Here is a 21,416-nt window from a genome sequence, read left to right on the forward strand (position 1 = left end):
CGGATCTGGATACCCATGTTGGCTCCCACATGCTCCTCGATGATTTCATCGGTTGAACCACGATGTCGAGGATTCGATCAAACCCCGTATACAATTCCCTTTGTCAATCGGTACGTTACTTGCCCGAGACTCGATCGTCGGTATCCCAATACCTTGTTCAGTCTCGTTACCGGCAAGTCACTTTACTCGTACCGTAATGCATGATCCTGTGGCCAACACCTTGGTCACCTTGAGCTCAATATGATGATGCATTACCAAGTGGGCCCAGAGATACCTCTCCGTCATACGGAGTGACAAATCCCAGTCTCGATCCATGTCAACCCAACAGACACTTTCGGAGATACCTGTAGTGCACCTTTATAGTCACCCAGTTACGTTGTGACGTTTGATACACCCAAAGCACTCCTACGGTATCCGGGAGTTACACGATCTCATGGTCGAAGGAAGAGATACTTGACATTGGAAAAGCTCTAGCAAACGAACTACACGATCTTTATGCTATGCTTAGGATTGGGTCTTGTCCATCACATCATTCTCCTAATGATGTGATCCCGTTATCAACGACATCCAATGTCCATAGCCAGGAAACCACGACTATCTGTTGATCACAACGAGCTAGTCAACTAGAGGCTCACTAGGGACATATTGTGGTCTATGTATTCACACGTGTATTACGATTTCCGGATAATACAGTTATAACATGAATAAAAGACAATTATCATGAACAATGAAATATAATAATACTTTTATTATTGCCTCTAGGGCATATTTCCAACAGGTGTACCAAAGCATTGCTCCAAAAACAAAGATAGATAAGAGTCTTAGTATAGATATAAATAGGTGCAGTTGAAGCCGATAGGTGATAATCTTAGAGGCATGGCGACATCATATATACATAACACGGTGCATCCCTCTCAATTCCTTCCTTTCTCATGTATTATTTTCAGGTCCACTACACCAAAGAAAACCTCGAGGACTACATTCACTCGCATGATGATGCGTTGAAGATCAAGCATGCAACAGCAAGGTGCATGGCCATTGTCACATAATGTTAGGAATGGACAAGAGAGCCACCATCACCGTGAACTGGTCAAAGCTTCACGACTATGCAAACATCCGCCAAGGAGACATATGCTAGTTGTTCAAAAGCAGGGCATTGCAGCGTCCAAAAGGACAGGCTTCTGTTGTTGTTGATGGTGCGTCTAGAGGCGATACAGGGTGAGAGCAAGGCAGCGATTTTTGAAGTTATATGCAAGAAAGGATGTATTTCTGGAGTTACCATCCTCGGACCTTGCCTGGGAAATGTTTTGTTGTTGGTGCATACATAGTACTTGATGTCTGGCTTATTGCGCCAAAACATGGCAAACAGGGCGTCGAAATGATGCTCGTACAGTTTAACCTCACTGCCACAGTAACCATGCTCTTCAAGCTGTCGAAAGTACTGGATCCCAAGAGGTGTTCCTGCGTTGCGTTTGATTTAGGTGAGAATGAAATGAAGTTGCATATGGAACATATGGAACATGCCTAAATATCATTTATTCTTTGGAGATAAATCTTTAAGTTGGAGAAAAGTTGAGCTAAGGTCGATATCTCCACTACTATTAAACAATTCAACAAGAATTTTCTTAAATGCACCTCACAATTACCCCCAGTGCACCTCACAAAATGTACCTGGACTCATTACCACCGCATGATTAGACCCACTAACTTAATCTAACAGTTAGCGTTAATCTAATACATACTCTGTGTGCACTTAGCAAATTGCATTGACTGACCTACTCCACCTCTAAAAAAAATTACCCACCATGCCACCCGTAAGTGGAAAGTAACGATTCGACAGTAAGGCTTTTTTTCATACCTGCATCGGGCCTCCGCCTGTGCCGCGCCGCTGTGCTGTTAGGCCTGCTCCGTCCCTCACAACCTTCCCAATTCCATAGCCCCCCAACCCTAGCTGGTTGCGCCTCCACAGAAAAGGAATCGGTGGTGGAGAGGATAGGTCGAACCCCGGAGGTCCAAGACCTGCGACTGATTTTGCGGCACATCAGCACCAGGCGATGGCGGGTATCCTGTATGTGCCAGTGGATCTACATAATGTGTCGGCACATGGCTGGCACTGCGGCCAGGTGACATCGCTACCGCCGCCGAGCACCATGTAGAGCTGCCGCGCGAACCGGCCCACTCCGACGCACGAGAAGTACTCGCCGCTGCCCTGCCCGACGCCGGACACCACGGCCCCTGTGTCTTTGTTGCCACGCCTCAAAGACCGGCGTGGTGTTGGCCGGCTTCAGGTCGGCGGCCCGGGGAGTCGCGGTGTAGCCGGGCGAGCACGTGAGACCCGTAGCTCTGGTGCCGGCCCTGCTCCTCCGGGAGGAAGTCCCTGGAGTCGAGCCGCAGGGTGAGCCCACTCTGGTGAAGGAGTGGATCGAGGAGAACGACCTGCGCTATTTTTGGTTCTGAGAGACGTGATTCAGGACCATGGTTCAGCCGAACCTATGGTCTATGCCGTACGATTTAACATCCTACTACATGTGGATCCGTGACATGCATATCAACTACATTTTTTAATCAACCATGCATGGATCCTCATGAATAGACATGCATGTCAGCTGCATTTTTTAATCAACCATGCATGGATCCTCATGAATAGTGTCTGGAAATCAACGGTGTCGAGCGTAGGTTCGGCTGAACCATGGTTCTATACAACATTTTTGGTTCTTCAATCACGTTCTGGTGAAGGAGTCTATCGCCAGTGAACAACGTGCTCAATCTTGTACGTAATTCTGAAGTTTGCTTTTCTCCTGCTATCTTCCCCATGAATCGTTAACTGGAATTGATGGAATTAGGAACATCAGATTGCTTTCAACTTGATCAACATCTGCCATTTTATTCGTGGAAGAAGCAGCCCGCGAGGACGACCTGCTCTCCTTTTCAATCTGGTGAAGTTTCCCTTTCTCATGCCATGTTCCCATGAATAGCTCCCTAGAACTGACAGAATTTTGATCAGAAGACTGCTTTCAACTTGATCAAGCTTTCCCTTTTATAAGAAGAAGAAGAATCAGCCGGGCTTGTATTTTGTCTATTGAGATGGAAGAAGAGGCCAACACATCGTACCATGGTACCATGGCAACATGAGGTACCAAACTTTCCTTTTCACGTTTACTTTTCTCTCATCCTGAAATATGACACTTGCATAAGTTTTTTTTGCTCATGATTACTTTACAGTTGCATAGCTATATTGTCCGTTTTGGTACCTCATGTTGGCATGGAATTTAAAAATTCGGATGAAGTTTGGGCATTTTGGTTTAGCTGTGGTGGTCAAAAGGGCTTTGAGGTCCGAAAAAGGTATACGAACAAACGCCGATGGCAAGGTAACGTCATGTCGATTTGTTTGTGCAAGGAAATGGAATGCTTAATCTCTTTTCCCAAAGTTAATTCAGTTAGCAGGTCTGAACATGTATAAGTAGCAAGGGCTACATGGGCTAATTCAGTTAACAAGTCTGAAAACTAAATTCAGTTATCAACTAATCGGCCCGGTGCGGCAACGATGGTCTGCGCAGCCGACCTGAAGCCATGGAGATGGGTCTGCAGGTCGTCGACGTGGGGTTGCTGCGCGCGTATGCCTAGGTGTTCATCACGTGCGACGACCCGAGGAGGCTGACGAACAGGACGCCCTTGGACCGACATGGCGGGGGAGGCCATGTAGCACGTGTTGCTCTGCTTGCCCTGTATCCTGGACGCCGCCGACCACAGGGGCTCCGGCTGCACGTGTTTCCCAGCCGCCTCCGACCAGGGGGGCTCTTGCGACGTGTTGCTTTGTATCCCAGCCACTGCGGACAGCGAGGGCTCCCTTTGCAGGTGTTGCTTTGTATCCCGGCCGCCGCTGACCACTCGGGCTCCGGCTTCACGTGTTGCTCTGCGTTCACCGCTTCTTTGGCGAGCTAATGGCGATAGCGAGGACGCGCCGAGAGCTCGTTCTAGCACGACGGAGAACTGGATATTTTTTAGAGGGACAATGGGAATTCTAGGGGAACGAGGAGATTATTGAAATTAGGAGGTCATCATGGTTTGGATGATTTCATTGTTTTTTTCTGTTTCATACTACTATTGGATTTTGTTTTTTCTCACCAAGAGATATTTGACTTATATAATCCCAATGTTCTGTTTTTTATTTTCCAAACTATTATAAACTGGGTATGTGCTTTATTGTGAACATTCACGAGAGAAGCTTACTACTATTTGGAATAACAGGTTGCAAATACCTTCGTTGCTCTGGACCTTGTCATGGAAGGATTAACACTAAATGACCATAAATGAACTACATTGGCTAGGACCTTCAGATTATGAGTAAGCGTGGTTCCACCTTTAGTGATTTGTGCATCTAATATATCCGTTAGAGAGTTCTGTGACTGGTTTCACGTGTTACTGACATTGCTTGGTACAACCGCAGGGGCGAGGATGTCTTATTGATGCAACTTGATGGTTTGTTTCTGTATGAACTAGCAATGTTTTGTTTCTTAGATGCGCAAACTTGTATCTCAAAAAAATAAGACTAGCAATGTTTTGTTTCTTAGATGCGCAAACTTGTATCTCAGAACTATGATGAATTATGTCATTTGATGAGCTTCAATATAATGGAAACTACTAAGTTCCGTTGCCTCTACATACACACTTACATATCTTTTTTCCCGGTGCCTATTGCAAGTGGCACATTCTTAGGTACCAACTAAAAGAAAATAAGATTGAAAATGTATTTTTCTTTGGTTGGGAATATTATACCTCAAATTTGGTTTAGTTTAGATCCAATGATTACTCTAAGCTATGAATAACACATGAATTATGTCAGTTATGCAGTTTAAGAGGTCATGGGTGCAATATATGACAAACAATTATATATGCGTTACAAGATGAGCATCTACATAGTACGATGGTTGCCCGCGAGGTGTTAATGGACTGATTTTGTATCAATTAGTTAACTATATTTGGTACTTGTTATGCAATGGACTTGGGCATGTATTCATAAAGCATGATATTTTCCAGTCATTTTAAGGACTTAGAAATTATATGCTATCCGCATGAGATTTCAGCTTCATAGAAAGTAGGTTTACGTTATTAATAGATTTATGAAATATATTTTTGTCGAGACGTGCGTTGCACGTGCATACTTACTAGTCCTAGATGAAACACATGAAGGTAAGTAACTAAGGAAACGATCAATCTTCACAAGCAGTTAGGTGGAAGTACAAAATAATAAGAGATCGTAAAAATCTGTGATCGCTCCTTGGAAGTGATAAAGCTGAGAAGATGTAAATGGTTCGACACAAGGTTGATACGAACACTGGCTTTGTAAATTGTACCAGAAAGCCATACTCAAACCTTATGTCTCCGCTGCTGCCACTCGTGCATCTTAGACGACATGGCAGCGTGGCGGCGAGACGAGAGGTTGGGCGGTCCGCCAGGCAGCTTTTGGCATGTACAGCCAGTTTGTAAAGAAATGTTTTGGTAGTACCATAAAACCTGGAACGGGGCTGGGTTTCCTTCGATCGGAGACGGAACAAGTACGTTTTTGGAAAGAAATTGATGGGGTATAGAGACTAGCTAACAAAAGAATTGGAGGCTGGCGACTTAATTCGTTCTATCGACGGGTTACGAACGAGAAGGACCTGCTTCTCGTGCACCGGCGGGATCGATAAAGATTCTTTGGGTCGATGAGTGCCATAGCCAGCCTCGTGTCGCCGTTGCCGTCGCCGTCGCCGCCGGTGAAGTGCGGCCAGTTGAGGATGATCTCCACGGTGCCCCAGTTCGCCAAGTGGGCGCAGACGCCCGCCAGCACTGAGCAACTGCGGCGGTTCCGTCAGGCCGTGGCGGCTGGGTCGTTGTCGAGGCCGGAGCCGGACGGAGCTAGCAATGGCAAGCTGCGACACCTACACGTACGTACGCCCGGCCCTTCCTCTCGTCGTCTGTTTGATGCATGAAAGTAACTGAATATATATTTTTCTTCTTTTCTGTTGATCAAACGTAACTGCGGTCTCGATCGGCAGGGAAGCTGGCCACCGCTCCGGCTTTTTCCATAGGTACCTCAAACCACAGGCCGTCGCAATAGCTGGGTTGTCGACCATTCTTGGTCTTGGACTTTGGTGTATGAGCAACAACCTCCGCCCGTCCGAGGTTGACTGGGTCAAAACTGGCGTTGTTTCTCCACTTGTCAGGACACAAAACAACTGTCGTGAGTGTCCTCTTGAGCTTAATCATTCCATCTCCACTGCTGTGATATTTCTTTCTTTCTTTCTTAGACTAGCGTTAGCGTATGATTCACAACCACCTTAATTAACTCGATCGTGCCAATCAATGTTGCAGAATGCTGTTGGGCCATGGCTGTTGTAGCCTCGGTCGAAGCCGCACACTATCAAAACACCTCGCAGTTAATCTCATTGTCGGTTCAAGAACTCATCGACTGTGACACAGAGAGCAATGGGTGTGAGGGCGGTCACAAAGAGAACGCCTTCGGGTATATACAAGACAACGGACTCTTGACCAAATCCTCCTACCCGTACATGGCTCGGAGGAGTAAATCGGGTTGCTACCGGTACAAAACACAAGAAGCGGCGGCAAGGATATCAGGGTTTCGATTTGTCGACCCAACCGAGGATTCCCTAGAGAAAGCTGTAGCAAAGCAGCCCGTAGTTGTCACTTTGCAAGGCTCCGATGAATTGGAAAACTATAGTGGAGGCATAATGGATTTCAAAGTTGTCGAAGCAGGGACAGGGTGGACGCATGCCGTCCTCATTGTTGGTTATGGCACAGATTCAGCCGGCGTCAAGTATTGGCGCTTCAAGAACTCGTGGGGGCCAGGCTGGGGTGAGGGAGGTTTTGGGAGGATCCGCAGGCACGTTGACGATGAGCGAGGCGCACTGGGTATTTTCATGAAACCGGGAGTACATCCGGTGCTTGAGGACTGATGGATCTTACATGGTTGGATCTTTTGCCGTAAAATTATACCCCCTTCCCAGTTGTATATCTTATGATTATGATTATTGTACCCTACAGATTGCATCCTTTTGTTTTTTGCAAATTCCTACTAATTCCATCCTACTATTTTTTATCTATGTTGCGGTGCTCCTTTTATATCTAGTGTATGTTGGCGTCTTCCTAGTGAAAACTTTAAGCGTTGTTATTAGTTTCTAGAAAATTTGAGCAACCTACCAGAGGTCTACTTCATCGTCAAGTTGCCTAGGCCCACCTCCAACCAATGCGACCTCGCCTTGCAGATGAAAACCCAAATTTAGTTTGTTGGATCGGATGCCGGCAACATTTTCTTGATATCATGTATCCTCCTTGGAGGCCCAGTTTTTTGGACACGTGGTCCAGTTGGCACTTCTGGCTTTTGTTTTTCCGGTGGGATGCCGAGGGGTGGAGGACGGTGGATGTACACTGAGGCGGCGGCATCAGATGGCAATGCAATGGCGGCCCTATGTGGTAGGACCGTGACTTTGCATGGTACGAATGGCGAGCTGGTGTTGTAAGGGTAGCGAGTTGGTCGGCTCGGTCGACGTGATCTGAGAGGCCTGTTTAGCTATAAGTCGGGGCTGCCAATAGCGGCCCTATGTGGTAGGACCATGACTTTGCATGGTACGGGTGGCAAGCTGGTGCTGTAAGGGTAGCGAGTTGGTCGGCTTGGGTCGACGTGATCTGAGAGGTCTGTTCAGCTGTAAGTCGGGGCGGCAACCCCGGATGTTTGACACAACATTCATGGTCTGCAGGCAGTCATCTCGTGTAGCAAGGGCTAGCTACATGGCGCCCAAGCCGTGCGGCGCTGCTGCTCGCGAGCGGGTGGGGCATGGCGGAGCGGCGGCTCCAGAGCCAAGTGGGTGTTTGTTGCGTTGTTGCCTTGAGTCGAGTGGTCAATGAGGCCTTGTTGCTTGTATGGTTTTTGGCCTAGTTTTTCTCATGAACTGAGCCACTCTATTCTGTTACGTTTTTCGATTCTGTTTTCCTTATTGTTGTGCATGATCATTATCACATGTACATTAGGCAGCTAGGATTGTGCTGTATTGTTTCGTAGTCTAGTGATATCTCCCGATCCTTTCCTTGTATAGTGGATACAGTTGAGATATTCCTGCCCATGTACTCTTTATATGCTACGGCATACGACAAATGCAAATATTGTCAAACTACCTGGTATCAGATACCGAAAACTTCCTAAACTAAGCTTTCGCCATCGCATGCCATCATAGGAGGGCTCCAACAGCCGCGTATGGCACCGCTCAGTCCTCGTGCAACCGCGCCGCAGATCCTTATGCACCCACTGCTGGCAGAATTTCGTGTTTTGACCCTTTTAACAAAGTATAACGAGATCTGACCCTACTTCGATTTTTTTTACATTTGACCCTATTGCTACCGTTAGGGTCACCGGCGCTAGGCTTACATAGCCTACCGCCATGGCCTGCAGCGGTAGGGTAACGACAGCCGCCGTCCCGCTAACGGCCCGACGCTGACCTGGCAGAGGGCCTACAGGTAGGGTAACGGCAGCGTGCCTCCGGCCTAGATCTGGTCCCTCCCGTCCCCATTTGGGTCCTAGCAGGTCGACCATTGGTGTGGCTTCGACGTCCTATGCATGGCGTTGAGGTGGAGCAGCTCGGACTCGTGGTGGTGGCGCTTGTGTTTCGGCTTTCGGTTTGCATTTTTTTTCGCTCCTGAACGAGATGGCCGAAATTCGGTCATTTTAAAAATCTCGGTAAAATCTCGGACGAAATTACCAAACCAAAATTTGAATTTCAAATGAAATATAAGAAAAAATTGGCCAAAATTCGGCCGAAATGTTTGAAAACAAGCAGAGCAAAAGTATGGGAGTCAAACAACATTGAGTAGTATGGCAGACCAAAAGCTTTGGGGATTAAAAATTGTGCATCAGTCCAACATCATCATCAGCTCCAAAAGAAAAAGATTGAGAAGAAGTTGCCGATGGATTCAACAGCAGCGCACAGCGAGCAGCGTGCAGCCCCCATCCGGCAGAGGTAGGCAGCAGGGGCTGGGCCGTCGGGGAGGCGCGAACGGGGCAGGAGCGACATGCTCGACCGGGAAGGCAGGCGGCGACGAGCGGAGGAGCCGCGTCTGGGAGTAGCGCCGCCGCCGCCCACACAGGTCGACCACGGGGTCGTGAATCGTTTAGGGTTAGGGCGTTTGGTTCGATCCTTTTCTCTTGGGCAAAGCGTGGGGAGGCTTCATAAGTTGGATTGGGCCAAAAAGAGTTCAAACTGGGCCGAAAATTTTGGCCGGTACAGGCATTTACCGGACCCAAGCGAGATGGACGAAATTCGGCCGAAACTTGATTTTTTCGGCCGAAAATCAAAACACAGGGCGCCGACGGCGTGCCTTCTGCAGCGTATTGTGAAACCTCGGGGCTCTCACCATAGTTGTCTCCAGTATCGACCAAGTACTGGTCACCAATTATGGATCTTGATATTGGCTCCAAGAATCGGTCAAGAGGTGGATCCGAGATCTCACCATAATTGTCTCCAGTGTCGACCAAGAGCTGGTCACCACTCACCACCGGCAGCGGTGCACAGTTTGTCACGGCGAGCGTCTTAGCAATGCTCGCCTTTGTCGATGGCATCGTCCATGTATATTTGCGTCTGCAATGCATCATGTGCCATGTTGACAGTGCACGTGATCTCTTCGAATGCCCAAAGAATTTTTAACAAGATAGGCAAAATGTTGGAGAAAAGAGGGAACTGGTTAATCAAGTCCGTATGCAACACGATGGTGCAGGTGAGGACACTCATGAAGGACAATAACTCGTGGGCCACCGAGATTGGGGGAGGAGGAGGTGAGCTTCACGTGAAAATTCGGTTGATTGTGCATTACATAAAGTTAATGAAGAAAGCACATGTAGCGACGCAGAGAAACTCCACATGAGGCGAGGAGGGCGGGTCGTTTTTTTTTTTGAGAACTAGAGTAGGATCTACTCTACAGGAGACACAGATTCAGACAACAACACAGGCCGGAGCAAGTCCGGAACATTAGCGATGGTCTCCTGATCGCCAATACTTTTGGTCGCCGCCGCAAGCCCATGAGCCAGGGCGTTGCATTTTCTTCCCACATGGATCACATCGTATGTTGGGAAGGCCGAGAGAGCTTCTCTAATATCCTTGATCAGGGCGTAGCATGGGGAGCGGGATTGGTAGCCTGTAGTCACTTCTTTGACGATGGTTTGGCAGTCCATTTCCAGAATCAAAGGCCCAGAGTAATATTTCGTTAGAGCCTGCAGTCCGGCAAGTGCAGCTTTTGCCTCGGCTTCCTCCACGCTCTGGCAGAGGGACAGATTTCTGCAAATCGACACGATCACAAGGCCTCTGTTGTCCCTGGCAACTGCTCCAGCAGTAGATTCTCCAGTCTCTGTTTGAAAAGCAGCATCGGTGTTTAGCTTGACTGTATCTCGTACAGGACTCGACCACTGTATCTGTTGCTTTGTGGGACAGCGTGGTCGGTCGACTGCACCTGCATTGAGTACATCCCCAGCCATCGCTGCCATTTTTAGCTCCTCAGCATACTTCTTCAGGAATTGCACCGATCCCGAAATAGATTCTTTACCATCCTTTCGTATGCTGTCTTCTCGCAGGTGCCAACATCTCCATAGCAGCAGCAGAATTTTTCCACGTATGTCCTCTGATACAGTATCCAACAGCACCTGCAGCCAGTCTCCTCCTGTGTTTCTGAAAGATTTCTCTGAAGGTAAAGCCCACTCCTTCCTCATGGCCTCTCGAAGTGCTCTGCTCTTTGAACATGTGACCACTGCATGGTATTCATCTTCCTCGCCGTTACCGCAGATGCTGCATATCGAGTCTAGCTCAATAGTTCTCTTGAATTTATTTTTCTTTGTGGCCAGAGTATTGGTGGCTACTCGCCAACCAAAAATGCTAACTTTCTCAGGTACTTTTGCTTTCCATATAAGATCCCAAATGCTGCGGTCTCCCGCCTCTCTGGACGAGCTTGAAGAGTTTGATTGGTCTTGAGGGAGGGAAGAGGCTGCTAGCTTATACGCACTCCTAATAGAGAAGATCCCATTCTTTTCCGGGTGCCACACAATGCAGTCTTTTGTATCCGACCTCGGGATGGGTATCTTGCAAATTTCGTCTGCATCAAATTGGTGAAAAATTTGACAAATCAGGCCCACATTCCACTCCTTCTCATCTAGTTCCATGAGTTGATTGACCCAACGCAGCCGAGACCTCCTAATGAACGAGGCTGTCTTGAGGCCTTGCTTCCTGGGGATCCATTGATCTCTTTGAATCTGAATATTTTACCATCGCCCACTCTCCATATTACTCCCTTTTTTAGCAATTCTAAACCGAACTCAATCGCCCTCCACACCGGCGAAGCATCCGAGGCAAAGACTGTGTCTAAAAGGTCGCCATTGGGATAATATTTTGATTTCAAGACTCTCGCACATAGGCTGTCAGGGTTTTGGATTAGTCTCCAACCCTGCTTAGCAAGAAGGGCTTGGTTGAAGAGATGCATGTCTCTGAAGCCAATACCTCCATCCCGTTTTGGCTTGGTCATACGCTCCCAGGACATCCAATGTACCTTTCTGTGGCCTTCTTCATCCCCCCACCAGAAGTCTCTAATCATTCTTTCATACTTCTCGCAGAAACCTTTCGAGAGCATAAACACACTCATAGTAAAGGTAGGTAGGGCTTGAACAATGGATTTGACATGGACTTCCTTGGCCGCATAGGACATGAATCTTTCCGTCCAGTCGTTGCAACGCTTTCCAAACCTATCCATTATAGGTTGGAAATGGTCGTCCTTCATCCTTCCTTCCGGTGTAGGTAATCCCAGATATTTACTTTCAAATACCTCTGATTGTACCTCAAGTATAGCCTTAATCCCCTCTCTTATTTCGGTAGGGCACTGTTCACTGAAAAGGAGCGAGCACTTGCTCGCACTTAGCAATTGTCCCGTGCACTTTTGGAAGGTATCCAACACCCTTTTTATTGTCTGGGCTTGCTCAATAGAAGCCTTGAAGAAAATCAAACTGTCATCCGCAAATAAAAGATTGGATACTCCTGGACTGTTTCGAGCAACCTTGATGGGATTCAGCCGATCTACCAGTATCTCCTTGTTTATGAGTTTTACCAAACCTTCATGTAAAAAAGCATACTAAGGGAAAGATGCTCAGTTCCTATTTGAGTTTTATTTATAACACGTGACTGATTTTCACTTCAAATGAACGAACTAGTTATTCCTTTAAAATACTAATGTTTTCATGTTTATGTTATCTGTCCACATGTTCTTTCATAATATTTGGTTTCAACTACATTTTTTCAAAGAGCGAAATATTAACCTGATATGCCATTTTAATTTTTAATCAATTGTAGGATGGATGAGCATATTGCCCATGGTTTTGCGAGGAGTACTATGCTACTAGGCCTATGGAGGCCTATGGTTTATATTAAGCTAAAGATATCATAAAGTTCATTGGTCCTAAATCACTTACCTCACTAATTATTAAAAACGGGGATAGAAGTAGCAAAAAAAATCTAGTGAAAGGCTAACAAATTTATTCACAATATCTTTACCAACTTCGGTGCAGCAAAGTGAACATAAACTTTTTTCGGGAATGAGCGAGCATAACTTTGACACGCATCCTATTAGTTAAATGGCGCAGCAAAGCACATTAATGCTTCTAGTTCAATTTAAACATAATGATATTAGGAGCAAAAGAGATAGGAAGCAATTCCAGTATGCAACTATGCACAGACGGAACAGTAGTAAACTGGAGTAGTTCAGTAATATGTCCATGGAATCTTCTAGCTTCAGATCATGAGTCCCGCAGGCCGAGGTCTAGTTCTGGGAAGGCAAGAGCAGGCTGGTGAGTGCATCGCAAGACAGCATCTCAGCTCTCAGCAGCTTCAGAACCTGTTGACAAGAAGGGAGAAATGAGAGACATGCAGGTCATTGGTCACCAAGAAGTTTCTCTACCCTCCCTTGACATATGCTTTAGCGGTGTTATCACTTGCGTTGCCTGGGGACTTTGGATTCATCTCGTGAAGAGTTACGTTCACAAGCACAGTGCAACAACATTTTTTTCCACCGGCGATTCGACGGCACGAAAAGCAGCTGAAGGTCAGGCTTCTTGGTTTTAACTCGTCTGCTTGTAGCACATTTCTGTTGCATCCAAAGAAAGGCGCCAAGTTCGGCGTCAGGAGTAAGCTTCGGCGTTCTTGTCGCACGCATGCTTTTGCGCTTCCAGCGATGCTTCTGTAAAGGTTATCAATGCACCCATTTGGTGACCACTGGCCATACGTCCTGATGACCGATCCAAGTGGTACGGCAAGGAGGCCGAAAAGGATGTCAAGAAAATCAGCCCCTACTTCTGCATACAGCACTGAAGAGTTGTCCTTTGTATGAACAAGCTTTATCTTAATTGGACCAAACACGGATTTGGTCTCGCCGGCTTGTTTCAGTAACGGATTCTCTGGGAGCCGATTTACATCTATATCATCCGGTGAGATTGCAACATCAAAACATAGCCCGCTTAATGGCTGCTTTGACATCAAGGCTCTCTGAAGCAAGCTAGATATCTGAAAGAAGAATATGAAGATGGTTGTGTTTTTATTATACTAAGCCTGAATTTTGTATCTTTTTCCAAAAGAAACAGGAGAAACTATACGAAACGTAGTTGCAGTTGGAGAGGCTAACCTTTCCGAAATAGAAATAAAACTATACTGAAAAAATAAAAATAAAGCTATATACTCTACTGAAAAACTAGATGCATCCTTAAGAAAAGAAAAACTATAGTGAAATGCAGTTGCAGTTGGAGAGGCCAACCTTTGCGAAATTTAGTTCAAGATTCTTCTCCTCGAGATTGGCCTGATCTTGCAGCCCAAACCTGTCGAGCAGGTCAAACACAAGGCTTGTAGAGGATGAAGCCACTTGGAGATCGTCAGTGATTATGAAATTGGTGCCAGTTTTGACGAAAACCCCATCCTCATTGTCCCCAGCAGCAGTAGCGGAGCTACAAAGAAAAAACTGGGCGGGCCAAGCTAATAAAAAAAGTGCAAAAAATGGGGATGCTGGGATGGGTCGCCACTAGTTGCCGCTAGTGAGTACACGAGTAGTACTGGACGAGGCGCAGAGAGAACAGGGGATGGATGCGTTCAGCATTGCTGGTCTACTGAACTGGGCGTTTGGGCTATGGGCTGCTAACCATGTGGACTGGCAATGAGCATAAGTAGTATATAAATATTTTTTGGTGATTTGTTGGGCAGGCCACGGCACGGTTTTGCCCGTGAATAGCTCCGCCAGTGCCCAGCAGTAATAAGATAATCGGATGGGTACTCCCAAAAGCCTTTAGAGCTACCACATCTGCAAATATTACAGTCATAAAACGAAGTAAACTTCCCACAACGTCTGTCTGAGCAGAGGTAGAATCCTTTTCCTCTGGTGCCATCAATTTTTACTTTAAGGCGATCAAGATGAAACGCCGCAGCATTGACGGGGCTAAGTAGCATGGTCTTGCGATCCCTGGTCTGGAAGTGATCTGCGCTGAGAGACCCCGTGCTCCTGTACAGCTCGTCAAGGCACCCTATCTGAGAGCGCACACCGAAGGAACGAACGACCGTGCCGAGAGGCAGCGTGAGGAAGCTGAAGAGGACGTCGATGAACTCCTTGTCAGACTCCGCAAACAGCACCCTTTTCTTTTCGTTGTCGATGAAGAGCTTGAGAGCCACTGTTGGTCCGCCGTCGGTCGACATGGTGTAGTATGCGAGAAGACTGAAATGCGAGAGGACATTTGGTATAGGAGTATCCGAGTATAGCTCATCTTCCATCCTTTAAATATCCTGCAGAGCCCACATGAGATCGCTGCTTTGATGTCATATCGGCATAAGTAACAGCAGAATTAAACCGATCGATGGTGGAATCTGAAGGGCGCTAAAGGGTTCACCCCAAGAGTCTCCCACTGAAAAGGCTAAATTTTACTTTATCGAAAGAGCGGAAAGGCTAAGACTCATCACACACTCCAATACAACTTTCCTTATGTGGCACGTATTTAATGAAGAGAGAGGTGCTTGTGGTAACTAGCTAAGTTACCGGAACATCACACACTCCAAGAAACAATGAGTCTATAACCTAATAAATACATCATTGCATAACACTACATAGATGTTCCTACCCACTATGGAGGTAGTAACATAGTCTAAGGAAGTGTGTAAGTTACTAGCTTATGTTCTTGCCCGTTGTGACCAGCCTAATTAACATGCAGATGTTTTCATTTCCCAACACGAAAGACATTAAGTCCGTTGAATTATTTCTCCTCGGAGGTTGCTTACCACGATTAAAGGTGTACGGTTAGAGTAGTAGTTTTCTCACGAAACATAAAACAAGAGAAAAATTATAAATCCAAAATTAAGGAAGCACAATTTTTTTTATTGATCTCAAAATTGATAATCCACCCAAAAAATTCACCACAAAACCGCCTCAAGCATCCACCGAAAACCACTAATCTCACCCTCAATCTACCAAATCCACAAGATCAACCAATTCTCATGACCTCAGATTTAAGGCCGTTTATCGCCGGATTGAATGGATTGAATTCTGCCTAGCCGAAATCAAAACAAAAATGGCCCGCTCTCCACGCCTCACGCGTGAACCATGCTGAAGTCGCTTAGCATGTAGGACGCACCGGAGACGCAGATATACATGGCTAGCAATGCCGGTAGATTCTCCACCTTGAGAACATGGACGATGGCGTCAAGGAAGACTAGCATCTTGGGGATGCTCACTTTGCCAAAAAATTAAAGCGATGGCCTCTCGTGGGGAGACCCAGACCAGCTCTGTGATACTGACGATGATCACAGTGAAAGCTCTGATCCACTTGGATACCAAGTCTTGCAGCAACAACGCCGACCTACCTTGGAGTTGGAGCTGGTGCCCTAACCCATAATTGTTGTGGATCTGAAGAACCCAATCCACGTCAAGCTCTAGGAACCAACTCTCCAGAGCAGTGTCGTTGTCGTTGCCGTCGTATTTGAATGTTGGCTCCGTGTTAGCCACTGAGACATTGAGTGCCTGGACCATGCGGCGGGTGCTTGACTTGTACTAAGTTGCTAAAATCTGCCAAGACTTAAAATTGGAAAAAGGCTAGATTTTTATTTGGTCAAGTAGTCTAATCACCCCCTGTAGACATATTTTTGATCCTACAAATGGTATCAGAGCTTTTGTCTCCATTTGCCTTGATTTCTATAACTTTGGTGATCATAGCCTTGGTTTCACAACCTAGGAGAGTATGGCGTCTAGCAAGGGAAATTACCGCCGTAGAGGTTCTTACTTTGATGGTACTAATTTTGCTAATTGGAAGCATAAGATGAAAAATGCATATTCTTGGACATAACCCCGTCGTTTGGGCTATTATGTGTATTGGTTTGCAAGGTGAATTCTTCGATGGGAGAGAACCAAGTCATGAAGCAACTGCAGAAGAGTTGAAGATGCTGCAATACAACGCTCAAGCTTGCGATATCCTCTTCAATGGATTGTGCCCCAAAGAATTCAACAAAATCAGACGACTTGAAACTACAAAGAAATTTGGGGTACTTTGATTGATATGCACGAAGGTACCGAGTCCGTTAAGGAATCCAAGTTGGATGTGCTTCAAAATCAACTTGACAAGTTCAAAATGAAGGATGGTGAATGTGTCGCTGAAATGTACTCTAGGCTTGCTCTCATCACAAATGAGATTGTCGGCTTCTAATGAGATTGCCGGCTTAGGAAGTGAAGAGATGACTGGCAGATTCATCATCAATAAGATCCTAAGAGCCTTGGATGGAAAATTTGATGCCGTGTGCACATTGATTCAAATGATGCCCAATTACAAAGATCTCAAGCCAACGAAAGTCACTGGAAGAATTGTTGCTCATGAGATGTCACTCAAGGATAAAGAAGAGCTTCACTACAAGTCTAGTGGTGCTTACAAAGCCTCATGTGATGCTCCTGCCACATCAAGTCAAAAACAAGTCTTCAATAAGGAATTCAGCTTAATGGTGAAGAACTTCAACAAATTCTACAAGAGAGTAGAAGCAAAGAGAGAAGCTCCAAGTCAAGATCCTATCTTCACATGTATATCTGCGTTTTCGATGCATCGTCCTACATGCTAAGCGACTTCAGCATAGTCGCCCCCCCTTGGGTAGGCCCAAGCTTTTGCTTGGAGACATGCGGCTCAGGCGACTCTTTGTCGAGTGAAGCGAGCAGGATAAATGTGGCCATATCCAGAGTGATGGAGAAGGTGCGGACACTCGCAAAGGAGGATGGTGATTGGGCCGTTGACATCGCTTGAGGAAGAGGCGAGGTTCACAGGAACACCAGGTGGATGGTGGAATGCATCTTGTCCATGAGGGAACCATGGGCATCGACGCACCACTTTGAGGCCAATGGCAACACCGCGACCCTTCTTGGCCTAATAGATCACGCTATCAATTATCTCAAGGATCTGGTTCTGAGAAAATCGGAGTTGTGCTCCAACCTAAGCCTGAGGTATCTGTTCCTGCTCAACAGTCGCTACTTTGTATCGCAGGTGTTATCTGAGCCATCTGTAGCGTTAGACTATGGGGTGTCACCTCTTCGTTTGAGGAGGCTTATTATAACCGAATGTGTGAAGTACTTGGATAGATATCTCGATGTTTCTTGGAGAAATGTTACGTCCAGGCTGGAGTGCGAACTAGAATTGAATTTTTGTGGACCGCTTCATCATTGGAAATGGATCAAATCTTCACTAGTTAAATTCAAGTTAGTGCGTGGCTGAGTTCGCACCGGCGATCCTTGCCCTTGTGCCAAAACGACACCGGAAGGCCCGCTCCGTGGCTGACGGCCTCCATCTCCGGTCCTGGACCCAGGACATCCAAGGTGCACTCCGGCCCCTTGCTCCATCTCCGGTCCTGGACCCAGGACATCCAAGGTGCACTCCGGCCCCTTGCGCTCCAGCACTTGGAACTCTGGCGACACGTACGCGACATCACCCTCTCCTCCGCTCCCGACGCCATCCGCTAGCGCTGGACGACCTCGGGCCTATACTCTGCAAAGTCCTGCTACGACGCCCTCTTCCTGGGCTCCACCTCATCGCCGCACGCCAAGATGATCTGGAAGACGTGGGCTCCGCTCTGCTACAAGATTTTTATCTGGCTTGTCACCCTCGACCGGTGCTGGACCGCGGAACGCCGTGCTCGCCATGGGCTTCCACACAGCCCGACCTACGTCCTTTCTGACCAGACCCTCGAGACGATCGATCATCTTCTGGTCAGCTGCCTGTTCTCCTGCAAGGTTTGGCACCGCATGCTCTCTACCTTCAGGCTTACCCTCACCTCCCAGAACTCGCTTCGAAAAGGCTTCGCCTCCCAGCGCTCGCTTCGGAAAGGCTACCCTCACCGTACCGCTACCCTCACCTCCCAGCACTCGCTTCGGAAAGGCTTCACCTCCCTTGCCGTCCTTACTTCCTGGAGTATTTGGAGGCACCGAAACTCCATGGTCTTCGATTCTGCCCGCCCCTCCATCGACCTGGTGACCCAAAACATTCTAGATGAGTCACGGACTTGGGCCTTAGTAGGGGCCAGAGGGCTCACTGCGATCACTCAATTCGAGCCGCCTTAGGTGCGCCTCTGCTCTATCATTCCGGGCTGAGCATCCCGGTCTTTTGTCTTTTGCTCATCCTAGATACACGCTCTCCCGCGGGTGTTGGAGTATGTATTTAGGCCCCTAAAACTCTTGCTTTCTACCTATCAATGAAATGATACGCAACTTGCGTATTCGTGAAAAAACATTCGAGTCAGCGCTTCAGAAAATGTACAATGCTCAGAAAGTCTGGAAAGTTTCCGACCCTCCGCTACGATGCGCGCTGCGGAGAACTATCATCCAGGAGGTCATTTCGAATTACAATTACTACATGGAGGAGCATCCAGAGGTAGCAGAACATGTTGGCAGAGGAAGCAGCAGCCCCGATGATTTTTAGGAGATGTTGTCAACATAGAGCACTACTCCTTTCGGTTCCTTGTCTGTAAGGTCATCGAGTAGCATTTCTAGCCACACACCTTGACACGCCGCGATTGTATACAATATACTCAGCTTCGCAGGATGATAATGCGACCACCTTCTGCTTTTGTGATAGCCAACTCACTATGCTTCTTCCCAAGAAATATGCGACGCCTGAATACTTTTACAGTCATCAATATCTCTTGCCATGTCGCTATCATTGTAGCCAAGTAGCTCCACCATCTGCTTCCTATTCTCTCTCAAATAGACAAAACCAAAGTTTGTTGTCCCTTTGATGTATCTGAGTATTTGTTTCAGAGTTGTCCAATGTTCTGTCGTGGGTGCTTCTATGAAGCGACCCACTATGCCAACGAAATAGGCCAAGTCTGGTCGTGTATTCACAAGATACCTTAAGCTTCCGACCACACTTCTATACTCCGTTGCATCAACCGTGGGTGATTGGCTCCTCTTGCTAAGTTTAAATCGAGGCTCCGTTGGAACATAAGTTGGATTGGAGTCCTCTATGCTACAGCTTTCAGAATCTTATTCGCATATGCCTCCTGGCATAGCGTGATCCCCTCCAGATTTTGTTGTACCTCGATCCGGAGGTAGTAGGTCAAGATCCCTAGATCACTCATCTTGAAAAGCTCCTTCATTTGTAGCTTCAATCTAGCAATCTCCTCCTCATCTGCTCCGGTTATCAATACATCATCAACGTAGATGCCCACTAAGAGAAGATCCTTACCATTGCTTCGCTTATACATAGCATGCTCCAGTGACTTTTCTCAAAACTAAGAGAAATCAACGTACGGTCAAGCTTGATGTTCCACGCCCGAGGAGCTTGACATAGCCCGTACAATGCCTTGTGTAGTTTCAACACCTTGTGTTCCTCCCCCTTTTTGATGTAACCCGGTGGTTGATTCACATATACTTCTTTCAACTCCCCGTTCAGAAACACTGATTGTACATCCATGTGATCTAGCCTCCAAGATTATTTAGCCATGAGAGCTATAAGTAGCCTCATTGATTCCATCCTTGCAACGGGGGCGAACACTTCCTCGAAGTACATACCTTGCTCTTGCACGTATCCTTTAGCTATGAGGCTTGCTATATGCTTAATCAAGTTTCCTTTGGCATCTTTCTTGACTTTGCACACCCACTTGAACCCTATGATTTTATGGTCGTTGGGAGGATCCACGAGCCCCCATGTTTTGTTGTCTCGTATCGATCCCAACTCCTCGTCCATAACATGACGCCAACACTCCTCCCTGTTTGCGTCTTCAAATTTCGTCGGTTCCTCGACGCTAACCAAACACCGTCGTCCTCTTTAATTTCCATAGGATTTACTGTTTGAAGCATTTCCTTTGGATATAAATCCACCACCGGTCGAAGACGCACTGGTGGCGGCGGGCGTTCCCTTGTCTCCTATTCAGTCAAAGACGAGGAACTATCATCTGAAGCTGCCACACTTCCGGTTTCTGGCGATTGGGTCACTCCTGGCCCGGTGATACATCTCCAACGTATCTATAATTTACGAAGTATTTATGCTATTATATTATCCATCTATGATGTTTTATATGCATATATATGCCATTTTATATGATTTTTGGGACTAACCTATTAACCTAGAGCCTAGTGCCAGTTTCTGTTTTCTCCTTGTTTTTGAGTTTTACAGAAAAGGAATACCAAACAGAGTCCAATTAACGTGCCAATTTTTGACGATTTTTTATGGACCAAAAGAAGACCACGGAGCATCGGAGTTGGGCCAGAAGAGTCCCGGGCTGCCCATGAGAGTGGGGGGCGCGCCCACCCCCTAGGGCGTGCCCCCTATCTCGTGGACAGCCCGGAGACCCCCCTGACGTGAAACCAACGCCAAAAATTCCTAAAAATACAGAAACCTTCGGGAATTAACCTAGATCGGAAGTTCCGTCGCCGCAAGCCTTTGTAGTCACGAGAAATCAATTTAGGCCCTCTCTGGCACCCTGCCGGAGGGGGCCATCATCATCGGAGGCCATGGAGGAGGATCTCAGAGGGGCCATCATCGCCATGAAGGCCAAGGACCAGAGGGGGAAAGCCATGGAGGAGGAAGCACAAGGGGGAGAACCTCTCCTCCTCTCCCTTGGTGGCACCAGAGTGCCATCGGGAGGGGAATCATCGCCGCGGTGATCGTCTTCATCAACATGACCATCATCATCTCTTTTACGCGGTCCACTCTCCCGCACCCCGCTGTAATCCCTACTTGAACATGGTGCTTTATGCATCATATTATGATTCAATGATGTGTTGCCATCCTATGATGTTTTGAGTAGATATCTTTTGTCCTTGGGTTGATTGATGGTCTAGATTGGTACGAGTTGTATGTTTTATCTTGGTGCTGTCCTATGGTGCCCTCCGTGTCACGC

The 21,416-nt window shown here is 47.0% G+C and overlaps 1 protein-coding gene across 1 annotated transcript; it reads left to right on the forward strand.

Annotated features, from left to right (window-relative positions):
- Window positions 1-5,705: 5,705 nt before the first annotated feature.
- Window positions 5,706-6,956, forward strand: LOC119361396 (ervatamin-B-like). Its single transcript, XM_037626624.1, has 3 exons — window positions 5,706-5,869; window positions 6,039-6,223; window positions 6,355-6,956. Exons 1-3 carry the CDS (start codon window positions 5,706-5,708, stop codon window positions 6,954-6,956), a joined length of 951 nt encoding a protein of 316 aa, XP_037482521.1.
- Window positions 6,957-21,416: the final 14,460 nt, after the last annotated feature.

Source organism: Triticum dicoccoides, chromosome 2B, assembly GCF_002162155.2.
Source record: "Triticum dicoccoides isolate Atlit2015 ecotype Zavitan chromosome 2B, WEW_v2.0, whole genome shotgun sequence".
NCBI classification, from domain to species: Eukaryota; Viridiplantae; Streptophyta; class Magnoliopsida; order Poales; family Poaceae; genus Triticum; species Triticum dicoccoides.

Coding starts and splice junctions, on each gene's coding strand:
- LOC119361396 (XM_037626624.1), top strand. CDS start 5,706: ATGAGTGCCATAGCCAGCCTCGTGTCGCCGTTGCCGTCGCCGTCGCCG. Junction 5,870..6,038: donor CGTCAGGCCGTGGCGGCTGG/GTCGTTGTCGAG, acceptor CTCGATCGGCAG/GGAAGCTGGCCACCGCTCCG. Junction 6,224..6,354: donor CAGGACACAAAACAACTGTC/GTGAGTGTCCTC, acceptor TCAATGTTGCAG/AATGCTGTTGGGCCATGGCT.